The 15,757-nt window shown below is 39.1% G+C and overlaps 1 protein-coding gene, 1 non-coding gene and 1 pseudogene across 6 annotated transcripts in view; all 3 read right to left on the minus strand.

Annotated features, from left to right (window-relative positions):
• Ccnyl1 (cyclin Y like 1) overlaps positions 1-15,757 on the minus strand; it is a 52,575-nt gene that overhangs the window by 36,769 nt on the left and 49 nt on the right. Inside the window, exons 1-4 of one of the 5 annotated variants that reach the window (XM_013074534.3) lie at positions 15,636-15,757; positions 15,113-15,309; positions 4,820-4,894; positions 3,133-3,167 (exon numbers count right to left, since the gene is read on the minus strand). In XM_013074534.3, coding sequence (XP_012929988.1) covers positions 3,133-3,167; positions 4,820-4,894; positions 15,113-15,122 — 120 coding nt within the window. In that variant the 5' untranslated portion in view covers positions 15,123-15,309; positions 15,636-15,757. The other 4 variants (XM_004851148.3, XM_004851146.3, XM_004851145.3 and 1 more) reach the window with 4 other exon arrangements.
• Positions 6,142-7,438, minus strand: LOC106009894 (cytochrome c oxidase subunit 7C, mitochondrial pseudogene; annotated as a pseudogene).
• Positions 7,039-7,145, minus strand: LOC147829371 (U6 spliceosomal RNA). The gene has a single exon (XR_015449271.1). It is a non-coding gene; the product is annotated as a U6 spliceosomal RNA (small nuclear RNA).

Consider the following 15,757-nt stretch of genomic DNA (forward strand, 5'->3'; position numbering starts at 1 on the left):
GATTCATCCCAGGGATGCAGGGATGGTTCAATATACGAAAATCAATCAATGTAATACACTGTATCAATAGAGCCAAGGACAAAAACCATATGATTATCTCCGTAGATGCAGAAAAAGCATTTGACAAAATCCAACATGCATTTATGATAAAAACCCTACAAAAAATTGGAATAGATTGTCTCTACCTCAAACTGATAGAAACCATCTATGAAAAACCAACAGCCAATATCATACTAAATGGTCAAAAACTGAAACCCTTCACACTAAAATCAGGAACAAGACAAGGATGTCCACTATCACCACTCTTGTTCAATATAGTTCTGGAAACATTAGCCACGGCAATTAGACAAGAGAAAGAAATAAAAGGAATAAAAACAGGTAATGAAGAAGTCAAACTGTCATTATTTCCAGATGACATGATACTCTATATAGAAGACCCCAAGAACTCCACCAAGAGTCTTCTAGACTTAATAACCAAATTCAGTTAAGTAGCTGGTTAAAGGTCAACACACAAAAATCAATAGCTTTCCTCTACACCAATGACAGACTCACTGAGAGAGAAATAGGGCAAATAATTCCTTTCACAATAGCATCCAAAAAACTGAAATACCTAGGAATCATCCTAACGAAAGAAATCAAAGACCTCTTCTCTGTATGGCACTCTGAAAAGAGACACTGAAGATGATATCCAAAAATGGATAGACATCCCCTCCTCCTGGGTAGGAAGGATTAATATAGTGAAAATGGCCATACTTCCAAAACTGCTATACAGATTTAATGCAATTCCAATTGAGATCCCAGCAGCATACTTCATAGACCTCGAGAAAACAATCCAAAAATTCATTTGGAACAAGAAGAGACCCAGAATAGCAAAAGCAATTCTAGGTAACAGAGACATGCCAGGGGTTATCACAATCCCCAACCTGCAACTCTACTACAAAGCTACTGTGTTAAAAACATCATGGTACTGGCAAAGAAACAGACCTGAGGACCAGTGGAACAGATTAGAAGATGCAGAAGCAACGCCAGACACACTCAGCCATCTCATCTTCGATAAAGGAGCCAAACACCCTCACTGGAGGAAAGATAGCCTCTTTAATAAATGGTGCTGGAAAAATTGGGCTTCAACTTGCCAAAGATTAAAACTAGACCTGTATCTCTCACCATGCACTAAACTAAAATCTAAATGGATTAAAGATCTAAATATTAAAATAGAAACTCTGAACCAGTTGGAACAGAGGTTAGGTAAAACCCTTGAAAACATCGGTGTAGGAAAAGATTTTATGAACAAAACCTCAGTTGCCCGTGAACTAGCCCAAACAATCAACAAGTGGGATCTCTTCTTATTAAAAGGCTTCTGCACAGCAAGAGAAACCACCAGCAGTGTGAAGAGACAACCCACAATGTGGGAAAAAATCTTCACCTGCTCTTCCTCAGACAAAGGTCTACTATCTCGAATCTATAAAGAACTTAAAAAGATCAGACCTCCCAAATTTAAAGAACCAATCCAAAAATGGGCATCTGAAATGAACAGACATTTCTCAGACAAAGAAGTAGAAATAGCAAATAAATACATGAAAAAATGTTCAACATCACTGGTCATTGGAGAGATGCAAATGAAAACAACGCTGAGATTCCACTTCACTCCAGAAAGAATGGCTGCTATCATGAAATCAACCAATAACAAATGCTGGCGGGGCTGTGGGGAAAGAGGAACCCTGCTCCACTGCTGGTGGGAGTGTAGGCTGGTGCAAGCACTCTGGAAATCAGTATGGAGATACCTCAAAGAACTAGGACTGGAAGTCCCATTTGATCCCGCTATTCCACTGCTGGGGATCTTCCCCAAAGAATTAAAAGAATCATACCACAGTGATATATGTGCACCCATGTTCGTAGCAGCACAGTTTGTAATAGGTAAAACTTGGAAACAGCCCAAATGCCCATCAACTGGAGACTGGATAAAGAAAATGTGGTTTTTTTATAAAACGGAGTACTACTCAGCCATAAAAAATGAGAAATTAGAGACATTTATAGCTAAGTGGATGCACATTGAGGCAATACTCTTAAGTGAAATAAATAGGACACACATGTGTAAATACCGAATAGTTTCTCTGGTGTGAGAAACTGAAAGTGTAAATAAGGACTAAATGTATAATAGGTAATGTGAAATAGGAAGAGAAGTGGCAAAGGGGAAGGAAGTGGGAGGGCTAGGGGAAAGGATAGAAGGGAATGGGATTAATATGAGAAAATGGAAAAATAGGAACAAAGTCTTTGTAAATAGGGAGGAATGGAGGGGTTGAAGGGAGGGCTGGGCAAGGGTGAAAAATAAGAACCAAGAGAGATTATGTAAAGGTGCAAATTTTCAATGATGAATGTCATTATATTGTATACCTAAAATGTACCAATGATTAGAATGAATAATCGATAATGTAAAATAGGAAGAAAAGGTCCAAAGGGGTAGGGGTAGTGGGAGGGGCAGGAGAAAGGAAAGAAGGGAAAGGTAAAATGATGAGAAATGGAAAAAATGGAAATAAAGTCTTTGTAAATAGGGAAGGTTGGAGTGCGTGAAGGGAGGGCTAGGAATGGGGAAAAAATAAGAACCAAGATGCATTATGTAAAGGTACAATTCCCAATGAGAAATGTAATTGTGCTGTACACCTACAATGTACCAATAAAAGAATTTAATAAAAAAAAAAAGAAAATGTCAATTAGTGACTTAATTAAAAAAATACATGACAGGGAAACAAAGAAATAAGGTCATGATGGAATGAGGATGCTAAATGTTCACCTACTAGACAGGAAACCAACAAAAATAAAAACTAATGTATTAAGCAGTTTACTTTGAAAAAAAAGACTAAAAAAATTAGAGCAAAAAATTTCAGGTAGATCTGTACAATCATGTTATTTAAATTTAACTTAAATGCCAGAAACCCTTAAAAATGGACATTGCTAAGTCAAAGACTTTCCTGAGTACATTTAACATTTAGGGAAATAGAAGAGATTTTAATAATCCACAAAAAGAGGTCCGTAGTAACAGTACTAGGTCCCCATTATATTTTTTAGAAATCATGGCAAATAGATATACTTTTAATTCAAACTATTAATTTCTTAACTTTTGAACTGTTTACTTACATGGTTTAAATGGTTGCTCTTCCTCTTTTCACGCACTAAGAATAAAAAAAATTAACTGATCAATTCTGATTCAAATGCTATAGAAAAATAATAGTAGCTACTATTTTATCTGATGAATTACCAATATGCAAAATCAGATAAAACTCCATTTAAAAAAAATAATTTCTAACAAAATTAATAATTTAAATCACTGGGAAAATGAGCTCCATAAAATAAAACCCAGTATTTAATTTTATCTTTTTTACCTAGCAGATAATACTAGGTACAAACGAGGAACTCTCTATATACAAAAGTGTAAAACAAATTGGACCAAGTGAGAAATTTAGCTAATAAGAAAGTTTGCTCACCTACTGCACATCTGAACAACTAAACAGACTTTCGTAATAGTATTTTCTAACCCTACATTTCCATACACCTTAATTACCAGCATCCAACAGCTGACAGCTCTGAGAATCAGTATTTGGCCAGGCAGTGATTTCTGCCCACAGAATCCCTGCAAGTATCCTGAACCACCTTCTGATAACGGACTAAGATGTGTTACTGAAAAAAATTGATGGGTCTTTAGACAATTTAAAAGCAACCTATCTTAAATTTAAATTTTTAAACCAGTGTGCTAACTTCATTGAACATTGTATCTAAAGCACACTAATTCATTTTGCTCTAACAAAGGCCAGAACAGCAAATGCTCAAGAGACTTGGGCCACACTGCCTTCTAACGCTAGAAGGCACTGTAGGCACACATTCCTTTCCACTGAAGAGAGGCACCAAGCATAGCTTTTATTGCTTCCTCACACTCTACATCTGAGAAGCCTATGCTCTTGAAGAAAATGAGAAATATAACAGTGCTAACCAGAAATGACAGCTCAAGACAGGCCAAAGTATATACAAAGTATGAAAATGCAAGTAAGAAACCCCCAATTTTAACTGTGCTGCATGACTTCGAATATCATTGTAGAACCCTCATTTCTTAAACTCTTGCTGCTTATAATCAACTAAAACTTGGTCATGTATGGATTTTTAGGGAAAAAAAAAAGACTTTAACCAAATATTAAGAAAAAGCAGGGGTACAGAAAAGTTGTACAGTTTTGATTCTCATCCCAAAACAAACAGAACACCAGAAATGTACACTAATTTCACACTGGCTAACCTAGGAAACGCTGTCCAGCATGTGTGCTCTGATTTTCATTACATTAGATGAAATAGTTTTGAATAGCTTAAAAGTTTTGAGCAACATAAATGGGGATGCGAGATAGGCTCACTTGATTAGAGCACTGTATAAATCGAGGCCAAAAATCCCAGATTCAATCCCTATATATATAAAGAACAAATTTTTAAAATTTGTTCACATGAAACTTTAATGTAATCTAATTTGTCATGTGTCTTTAAAATAAGTTCTATGGAATGAGAGGAAAAAGGCAAAAGAATATGGAATAAGTCCATGGCCACTTATAAATCATGTAGTCTACTGTATTGATAAAGAGATGTTAAAAAAGTATAAACAGGAAGTCCACAAGTTCTCACTAAAGAGTGACAATTAAAAGACAGTAATTATCTCATATTGAAATAAGCAAACATAAAAAAGCTGAAAAATTTAAACCAATGTACAAGTTCTTCTAAATATTTTCTATAGTATATCAAATAAAATACAGTTCTCAACCTTATGCTTGATGGGAAAAATATGCCTTACCATCCGTTTGAGATTTGCTCAGGAAAATTGTGCTGGCCCTTGGATGGTCAGAAGGGTTTGACTCCAAAGCTAAATCTATAGAGGAAGAAAAAAAGATGTGATAATTTGGTTTAGTAATAATGTAGATGGTTTTAAAATAGCTACACAGCAGCTTTAATCACTTCTAATAGTCTTTGGAAAAGTTTTTAGTTATGAACATTAAAAAAAGGTAACAATATAAAAATTCTATTGTGGAATTGTAAAATTGTAGAGTCACTATATACATGTAGAATAAAAGCAGGTTACATCTTAGACTTGTTAAACTTATGCCAAAATAATCTAATGCTACTTTTAGATAAATCTAATGAACTTTTAGATGAGTATATGTCCTCTCTCTCCTACTTATCCAATGGAACACAAGTGCCCTCCTCTGTGTGGGTATTACTACCACATTTTGGGGATAGTCTCAAGCAACCAGTGATGCCCTGGCTAATTTATGTAGGGATTAATCATCATGGCAAATTTAAGAAGACTACATAAAATTTCCTAATCTACACAAACACTTACATGACAGAAAAGGATTTTTTGCCAGGCTTGGTGGTGCATGCCTGAAATCCCAACACTCAAAGAGGCTGAGACAGAAGGATCATAGTGAGTTCAAGGACAGCTTGGGCTACATAGCAAGACCCTGTCTCAACAAAACAATACAAAACAAAACAAAGAAAGAAACTAATTTTTAAACTTCTGTTTTAATTTCCAAGTCTACTCTCTCATTTCTTTTGCTCTACAGTCCCCTCCTTGGGACCAAAGTGAGATAATCTTTTATTTGGTTAAGACTACAAAACAGATTCTTAAATTTTCATAATACATATTTTGCCATATATATGGGATAATAAAAGTTATCATAAGGGTGGTTGGGGAACCAATGACATTCCTCAGTAAGTATCTGAAGCCACTTAAGCAATTTTGTAAGAAACTGGACCAAGATTTAGATCGAATAATGGTTAACAAATACCTCCCTAACCACATCAACAAGTGTTCTGTTTTTAAAAAGGGGGTTCAGTCATTGAATCACAACATACTATATATCTTACAAAATCAAAATGTACACTGATATATTAAAAACCAATCAGTCTGGGCCGGGGATTTAGCTCAGTGGTTTCACCGCTTGCTGCGCAAGCGCAAAGACCAGAGTTTGATCCTGGGCACCAAAACAAAACAAAACAAAACAAACAAACAAACAAAAAACTAATCAGTCTGCTACTTTTACAACTAACTTGGCATCACTAATTTATCTCCTTAAGAGTCCACCTCTTGCGTCCCGTCCTCTCCAGGTAATAAGGTTAGAATCTTATGTGAACCTAATTTGGGACTTCCTGGTTTAACAGGACTCTGAATCATCCATTTTAAAAGTCCTGCCAGGTCACTAGACACTTACATAGTTAAACCAACTCTCTGTTCCCTCTGTTCTTCAGGAAAATTCCTTCACTCAAGTTTATTAAATTGCTTTTGAAGAAAACCATTATTAAGAAAAATACCCCCACAAAAAATATTTTAAGAGTTTTTTCACATCTCTGAGAAGATGAGACAATGTTAGCTATGTGGAAAAACAGAATCCTGTTGTGCACAATGTGATGGGCAGAGGCTTTCTCAACTGTTTAACCTGAAGCTTCTGAAAGGACTCAGGACTACTTCTGACCAAGAAGGCAAATAAATTGTCACTTGAGTTTCAAATGTTATTAAACTATCAGAAAAGAGTTTACAAAAGAGCCACAGTATGTAATTCAATTTTTTAATGGAAGTCTAGGAAAATTATCAGAATCAGAGCAGCAAGCTCACTCTCTCTCTCACACACACACACCCCCCTCCCAAATCAAGATGTGCTACTATGTATCTAAAAACAAAATTTTTTTTCATGTCATCAGTTTATTTACAAACATCTCTAGTATGCCATGTGAATTCAAGTTTGATCTGTCTCCAAAGAGATTACACCTCTTGACAAATTCTTCACATCTGTGAAAGGGGATGTTAAAACATCTTATTTCTTAAGTAGTTGGTGTCTCACTATAAAGAAAGGTGCTGCAAATCCAGATCCAAAGTACAAGGTCATCATAACCAGTAACGGCCACTTGTTTTCCACGGAAAATGGCAAATTCTTCCCAGCGCCCTCCTCGTAGTGGCTCCGACGCACACAGAGGTTGTGAACCTCCGGATGCTCTGTCCCAATACGGTGCTGCAGAAAAAATATGGAACGCTTCACAAATTTGCGTGTCATCCTTGCGCAGGGGCCATGCTAATATTCTCTGCACAGTTCCAATTTTAATATATATGCTGCCGAAGCGAGCACTAAAAACAAAATTTTAAAGGCTGGGATAAAAGAAATCACAGCATGTAGAAAAAAGGAAAAACTATCTCAAATGACAGTCTGGCACTCCCTTACTCAGGGTTTGAGGGTGGGCACTTGACAGAGGGCTGCCAGTGGCTAACTTTGCCATCATGAGAGGAAAGCCTTTTCAGAAGAGATGAACAGAAGGGAAGAGAATTGAAACAGATTTGGAGATAATTTCATTTCTGGATCAAGCTGTACCCGAATGACTTGTGAACTCCTTCCTTATACAAGTTTATTTTGAGGTAGATCATCTTTAACTTGTAAGAGATCCAGTTATTCAGCAGTAATGATCATACTCAAAGTAGAGGTAGTTAAAAGTCAACTGCTCTTTAGCTCAGTGGTTCCGCCGCCTGCCTCAAAGGTGCAAGAACCCGAGTTCGATCCCCGGTAGCAAAAAAAATCAATTGCTCATTTAACAAATACCATGAACAGAAAATTGCAAATGCATAATTCACGCTTTAAAAATTACCAATACACTCACAGCCATTACTTTTAGGGGTTTTTTCTTAAACACACACACATATATATATATATTTTGTACCAGGGATCGAACTCGGGTCCTTGCGCTTGCAGGGCAGGCAGTGGAACCACCGAGCTAAATCCCCGGCCCTTCTTATACATATTTTAAAAACAGCTCTTGCGCAGAGGATGTAGCTCAGAGGAAAAGCATTAGCCTAGTATGCATGAGGTTCTGAGTTTGATCCCCAAACACTCCAGAAAAAACTCCACACACACCAAAAAATTTAAAAACACCAAAATCCCTAATCAGTATACAATTTATGTCCTATTATAGAAAAATGATCTCCGTCCCTTTCCAATATATTTACTCTTTAATTAACACATAGTGGTGTAGCAAGTGTTACTCCTATACTTTATTTAGCAATCCCCTATTTGCTGGGATACAGGCACTTAGAAAATTTTAAGGAAAACCATCAAATATATAGTGTTTTAAAATAATTTTTATCTCTTCAGGAAATATTTTCAAACGTAAGGTTATAAAATCAAAAGGCTGGACTGATTTCACTCTTCAATATATGGAGCTAAACTTCTTTCTATGGAACACAGAAAGGTATCTAAATGACATTAGGGTATAATGCTACCAATTATACCAGTTTTAACTTCTATCCCAGCTTTGAATACCTTAAAATCCTGCTGATGTGAATGACCAACATTACTGTGGATGTAATTTGCATATATTTAACTACACAGTTTGATGACTTTTCTGTAGTTAATAATGGTATTTTTACTTTGGTGATTGTTATGTCATTTGTATGTACTATAGGCACTGTGTCCACTAGGGCTTTAACACTGTCACATTTGTATAAGGTTTTCAAAAAATGCTAATTTTGTCTGTAGTCCACCAGTTTTCTTTATAGCTTCTACTTTCTGCTAATGATAAATACAACACATTGCAATTCTATAGAACGGACATTTAAGCCATTAGGCAGTAAATTTATACACACTGTTATCATTTCTGCACTTTCCATTAACTATTTCCAGTAGCTTAAGGAGACTGATGAATCACTCTATTCTATTTTCACTACTACACAGGTAAGACTACCAACTGGTAAGTAAGGCATTAGGCCCTATAAACATGCATGCATACACACAGACATTTAGACAGATGTCAAGAAAATAAAAACATCAATTACCATGCATCATGTATGTGATTCCTTTTAAAAAGTTTTAAAAACCCATAATGATGTTTTATTTAAACTAGGAAAAATATTCTTTTTCTCATGATTTGGGATAATTATTTTTTGTTTGTTTGTTGGTACCAGGGATTGAACTCGGGACCTTGAGCTTTTGAGGCAGGCGCTGGAACCACTGAGCTAAATCCCTGGCCCATGATTTGGGATTATGATTAAAAGTACATTGTAAGATCCATCACTTTTCTATTAGTTTAAATTTACAATTTAACTTGACAGCTTAATGGTTTGATATAGGAAAAGTACAATTAAAAAATTTAAATCCATTCTCTTTTTTTTGGGTACCAGGGATCGAATTTGGGTCCTTGTGCTTGCGAGGCAGGTGGTGGAACCACTGAGCTAAATCCCTGGCCCCATTCTTAACGTAAATGTATTGCAGAGGAAGAAATCTGTAAAATGTTACTGCTATCTGATACTCTTTTTCCCCTAGCCTATGATTCTATGAGTTATAAAACTTAAATTGCAGATAAGAATGTAAAAAACACATGCAACTTAGAATAAATGAAATGCATTACTAAAAGCTAAAATTATTAAACATGAAGCTATAAGCTGTCATGAAAACATTACATTAGAGCAAGAGGGCAGTGACCAATATACAGTACTATCTGACAAAGACAGCGTATTTCTGAAAGAGACTGATTTCAATATACTTCAATTAAATGGAAGATGCCGGCAGTTTCTGGGCCCACTGCTGTGCACCTGTTTGAAGGCTTACTGCATTTACTGACCTGCTCTGTCATCCCTGTACTGTTTCAGGGTTTCTCTGATTTCAAGTCCACATTTCCCACCAACCTCCAGCAGCACACACAGGACACATAGCTCCACCCACCCCAGTCTAGCTCTCACTCCTGCCTGGCTCCCCTTCCGTAGCCTCTGAGATCCTAACTCTGGCTGCCAAGCCACTTCTGGACCTGCCTCTGCCTCAGTCTTCAGCCTTCCCTATTTTAACTGTGATCGACGGTTTAGTGATTGTGACCAAAACATTACATTTCACATACCACATTTTACTTTTCTTCCTTTACATATTTTTAGGAACATTTTACTCAATTTCTTAAAACTTCTAAGAACATTTCTAGGCTTAAATTATCACCTCCATTTCACTGTACATTACCCAATGTTACTGTTTTAACTGTTTAATTACCTTAATATCCTGGGGTGAAAAGGGTGACAGAAAAGATAGAACTAAAGAAGTCCACGTGAATCAATCTATAAATTCTATGCCTATAGACATGCTGATCTACGAAGTCTTTTTTTTGGGGGGGGGGGATACCGGGGATTGAACCTGGGACCTTGTGGCTTGTGAGAGAGGCGGTGGAACCACTGAGCTAAATCCCCGGCCCTACCAAGTCTTATTTTACAAAACCTTGGAAAACTCCATTTATACTTCTATGTAAAATAAGAATAATTCCTATGCCACCTAATTCAAAATCAAACTCAGAATCAAATGAAATGCAAGATTAATCTATATAGTACATAATACACAATTATAAAACAAAGTTTTCACAAATTAACTTCAAGAGTAAAAAAGGGAACATTTAGTATTTCAATGGAAAACTCATACCAAAATAACATCTTGGGCAAAAATGTGGTTTGGCTACCCACTGAAGGAAAAGTTACACACAATTACACACGATTGCCAAGAATTCCTTCCAGCGTTTGTTTTAATAAGCAAATACAAATTATTTCCCTTCCTTCCTTTCATATATATTACTGCATGTGCTCTTGGCTCTTTTTCACCTAACACACCCTGGAAATCACTCCACTGCAGTAGAGAGAGATCTCTTCTGTCATTTTTACAGCTCCATACACATTTACATAGATACATCCTTCCATCCACCCAACCCACTATGGCTCAATCAGTTTATCAGCCCCTCACCAGATATTTGATTTATTACTATTTTGCTATTGAAAATACAACAAAAACTTTGTATATATGCTCTTCCATGTTTGTTGTGGTACACCTTTAAGATCTATTCCTTCAGGTAAGATTTCTGGATTAAATGCATTTGCAATGTAAGTGTGCCAAATTCTCCCTGAAGGGATCAAACCATTTTGCATTTCTATCAAACTCCTTCATGTTCCCACCCAAGATAGTACTATCAAGTTTTGGATTTTCTCCTAATAGGAGAGAAACTACAACGTCGCCTTCATTTTTGTATTTCTCTTATGTGTGGAGATACGCTTAAACATCATTTGTATTCCCTTTTCTGTGACTTGTCTATTCATATCTGCCTCACCTGCTTTTAGATTCACTTTTCTTTTAATGTTTTAAGGTAACAGGCTCATTTTTTTCTCCAAGCCACTGTTGCTGTCCCTTGAACCACAGCACCAGAATCCCAGTAATCTCGTTTCCCATGGTGCCTGCATCAGTTTTCTTACACAGCATGGTTGGACTTTAAGGGCATATTCTCTAACTTGTAATCCTCCAAAGGTTTCCTATTACAGTTAAATAATATGGACTAAAGTCCATATTCTTTTCCAAGGCACACAAAAGCCTTAACCTACCAACTTCCTCCTCACATCCTTTTCACTCTGCTGCACATTCACATTCAGGGAAAACTAAAGAACTACCCGTTACAGGGAAATGTGTTCCCACCCACGGGTGCTCACTTTTAGGACTGTTTAGACAGCACTCCAAGGACAGTCATCTTTCACAACCTCATGTAAAACTGTTGTCCTCCCCAATCATTACCCAATTTTAGCTTTTAGTTTTGTAGACCACTGCTTCCCCTGTATCTGGAACACTGCCTGCCTCAAGGAGGCTCAAAAGACATATTCCAGTTACTCAAAATAAGTTCTGTTTTCCCATATCTTCTAAGATTTCTTCTAATGCTGGGTCCTGATTTATCACCTAAGACAAGTATTATCTGCACTCCTCTTAAGAGTGGTAACTATTCAGAATTAAGACATGAGATAGGTTATTAAAAAGCACAAAAGCCTGAGAGAGGAATTCTAATGTCTGTTGAAAAGCCAATAGTAACTTCAATTTGGCCTAAGAGCATCTGATACTAAAATGCCTTAACTAAAAAATGATTGGACCGGGGCCGGGGATTTAGCTCAGTGGTTTTGCTGCCTGCTGCGCAAGCGCAAGGACCAGAGTTCGATCCCCAGTACCAAAAAAAAAAAAAAAATTGGTCTTATGGGCTCAATGACAAAATATACCATCTGAATCCTGCAGGAAGGAGATACAATTCATTAGTCATCAAATGTTATATGTACCCCAAACCAAACATTTAATGGGGTTGTATACAGTTTTATTATAAAATATGCCATTATAAGGGACAGGTAAATAAATGATGGCCGAACCATTCAATGGTACACTAAGCAGTTACATTACAAAAAGGCATGAGATAAGAGCAGTGTGCACTGGCACGGATAGATATCCTGGAACACCCTATAGGTATCAAGCACTGTTCTAGGAGCTCTGTGCCAATATTTCATTAAGGCACAAAGCAGCACATATAACAAGATCTCATGTTCATGAAATACACAGAATGTTGTATTTATATGCATATAAAAGTTCTGAAACATGCCTGTAATCCCAGCACTCTAGGAGTCAAAGCAGGAAGATCCCAAGTTCCAGCCCAGCCTGGGCAACTTAGGAAGAGCCCCACCACCACCACCACTACCAAAAAAAAGGTAAGGGGATGGGAATGTAGTTCAGGGTCAAGGCCCTAGGTCAATCTCCAGAAATGTAAAAGGGGGGAGGACACCAAATGTTAACAAAAAATTAGCCCGAATGACTTTTCTGTATTTTCTAAAATCTTTTACATCGAGCACATTATTGTTATAAAAAGGAGGGTCTAAAATAGCTCCTAGAAAGAGGACAGATCTGTTGCTCAGAGGTTTTTCCACATCATCTTGGCCATTCCCTCTCTCCCTTCATCCCTCAAGGACAGGAGGAAGGGGTCACCTGAGAGAGCACCTTTAGCCAATAATTTAGCAGAGCTCCAATGGTCAGAACATAAAAGGCTGAATGAGAAGTTGGTGAGTGACAATAAAACTGGACTAATGAGACCTCAGTATCTTATTTGTTATTGATATTACCATCAGTTATATTAGACATAATGTTAACAGCAAAGAAGTAGAAAATACTTTCGAGTGTATCTGAAATCTGCAGCAGGTTCTCAGGAATATCTCTGAAATGACTTGAAGAAGTGTTATTCAAAGAGAAGAACAAAGCAGAGTATCTTTTATATATAATTTTATCTAAGAAATAAAAATTCAATTCTTTATAGTAGAAGAGCCAAACTGTTTTATATCTAAGTAGGAACTTCTCAGTTTCCAGGGAAAATTGAAATAAAGATAAAAAGCAAATTGTCAACGTGTCTATACTTTACATTTGGTGTTCTGACACTGTTTCTATGGAATCGTGGAGTAGCCAAATACTGAAATTGAGGTTTCTCGGCACTTTTTTTTTTGATGCCAGGGATGGAACTCAGGACCTTGCACTTGTGAGGTAGACGCGGTGCCACTGAGCCAAATCCCCGGCCCTCTCAGCATTTTATTGAATGCCAAAAACTTTCTTTTTCTTGCAGTCCTAGAGATCCAACCCAAGGTTTTATGCATGCTAAGGAAGTGCTCTACCCCTGAGCTACATCCCTAGCCCTAAAAGTATAATTTTAAAAGATAAACTGAAATGAAAATTGTCATGTTAGTAAACATAAAACAACAAACTCTCACACACTATTTTCCTGATTTTCTGACTTAGCACATACTGTCCTATATTCACTTCCCCTCTTGCTGGCTTCTCCTAACATTGCACTGTGCCCAACATTTTCAGCTTCAATTCATGGCTATCAGAATGAAACCACTGGCAGCTGTAACTAGTAAATTCAGGCCATTCCATTGCATCTACTTTTTTACTTTTATCCATTAAAATAAATGCACAGACAAGGGACACAGAAGTAACTGTTGCCTCTGAACTGTGTGAAAACCTTAAATGAAATTAAGACAGGAGACAGTAAAAGAGAGAGATCAACTTTATAGGTAAAATACTGATGCATTCTGAAAAGTCTTTCGTAAAAACTCAATTTGGCGTATCACTTCCATGGTCTGAGTTTGGAGTTGGCCAGAAGCTGCCTTACAAATCACTCCCTATCTTCATTTCTTCATCAGCAACGCAGGGAGGACATACACAGGCTTCCTCTGTATTTGGAAGAGCCAAATGGATTTAGTCTTCATTCAAGAACCACGGCGTTACCCAGAACTATTTTTACCTAGATTGGTCCCTTTCCAAAATTCCAGGGGTAAAAACCAAGCCCTCGCCCTCCCCCACCCCTGTGGTTTAGTCGAAGAACTTTCCTTTTACTTCAACATTCTTAGCAGCTGAGCATTGATCCACTGGCAAGAGCCGGGAGGAAGAGAGGGGAAGCCATGGCAACAAACCCTCCAGGAGCCAAGGCCCGGCGCTTTAAGTCGCAAACCTTTCCAGTACTCAGGAAAACCTAAACTTTGTTGTGCGTCTTTTGAAACGTCTGATCGACAATCCCACGAACTACTCAGAAAAATGAAGTCTGTGACGTGACCTGAGTAGGTCTGGAGATATAATTGTAAAGTGGGAATTGTAAAGTAACCAGAACTCTATGAGTAAACATGGGGGGGGGGGTATCATTTGCACCTTTCGGGGTTATTTTAGGGTCCACTCCCCTTTCCTTTCCTTCTGTGCTCAAATTGTTGGAATAATACAGCTTCTTAAAAGACAACTTAAAAGAAGCTACTTCGCACCACCATATAAACTGCTGTAGCAAACTCTATTTGAATTCAAATTTTAAAATCTTCAAACGTTTGGGTCTACCTGCTGCGGCACCTTACTGGGTGGGCGGAAGGGCACAAGCAGGCTCTTACCTGCTCGTTCACTTAGTACCATCTGGGTAGTTGTAAACAGAGGGAGACGAGAAGGATGCTCTAAAGTTGGAGGATCTCAATTTTCCTTCAGTAAAGGAAATACACATCCAAAAAACTCTTGCTAAAGTCCCAAAGGACGAAGTATAGAGTTACAAACAGGAAAGGTCCCAGACTGGGATGGGGACATAAGAGGGGTCAAGAACTGGGCGTCAGGGAACGGGGTGAGTGGTATAAACCTTGGCAGTCGCGGGACGAGGGAGAGGCAGGCTGCCCTCCGGTGCCCAGCTCCGGGCAGGAAGGAGCCCGAGGCGGCGGCCGCCTCCCTAGGGATTCAGGGGCGGAAGCAGAGATGCGACCGCTGCCTCTTACCTTCGGGCATCTCCCGGTCGCTGATGTGCTGTAGGTGGTGGCCCTCGCCAACGCCGAGATCCAACTCCGAGGGCCCCACGGCCGCTGGCGCCTGCGCTACCCCCACCGCCACCGCGTCGCCGGCCGCCGCCGCGCAAGTCTCAGACTCATAGTTGGTCTCCGGCGGCTCCTTGCGCCCGCCCAGCTTGGGGCTGGCACTGGGGGACACGCAACAGGTCAGCGTGTTCCCCATGGGCGCCGGCGCGCCTCTCCGCCGTCGCCGGTGCCTCACGCGGCCCCGACCCCGTGGCGCTCGGCGGGCGCCCCCTCCCCCAACAATGGCGCGAGCAGCCCCAGGTTATGCCAGGGCTTCTCCGCGCGCGCCGACACCGCCTCGCCTGCCGAGCGCTCGCCGCCAGCCCGCCCGCCGACCGCCCGCCCCGCTGTCCGGCCCGGGGCAGGGCTCCGGCCTCTGCCGCGCCGCCACCTCCACAGCCACCGCCGCCCCCTCAGAGCAGACTAGACTGCGAGGGCGGCAACCAACCCGGCTTATTTAAAAGGGGTGGGGACCCGACTAGCGCTGAGAAACACAGCCACTGCCGGCAGAGAGCGCGATCAGAGCTCCTCCTTTTTCCTCAACCACCTCCCAAAAGAAGACCTTTACAC

The sequence above is a fragment of the Heterocephalus glaber genome, unplaced genomic scaffold (genome assembly GCF_053883595.1).
Source record: "Heterocephalus glaber isolate CG9 unplaced genomic scaffold, H.glaber_assembly_v1.0 deba00000621, whole genome shotgun sequence".
NCBI lineage: Eukaryota > Metazoa > Chordata > Mammalia > Rodentia > Bathyergidae > Heterocephalus > Heterocephalus glaber.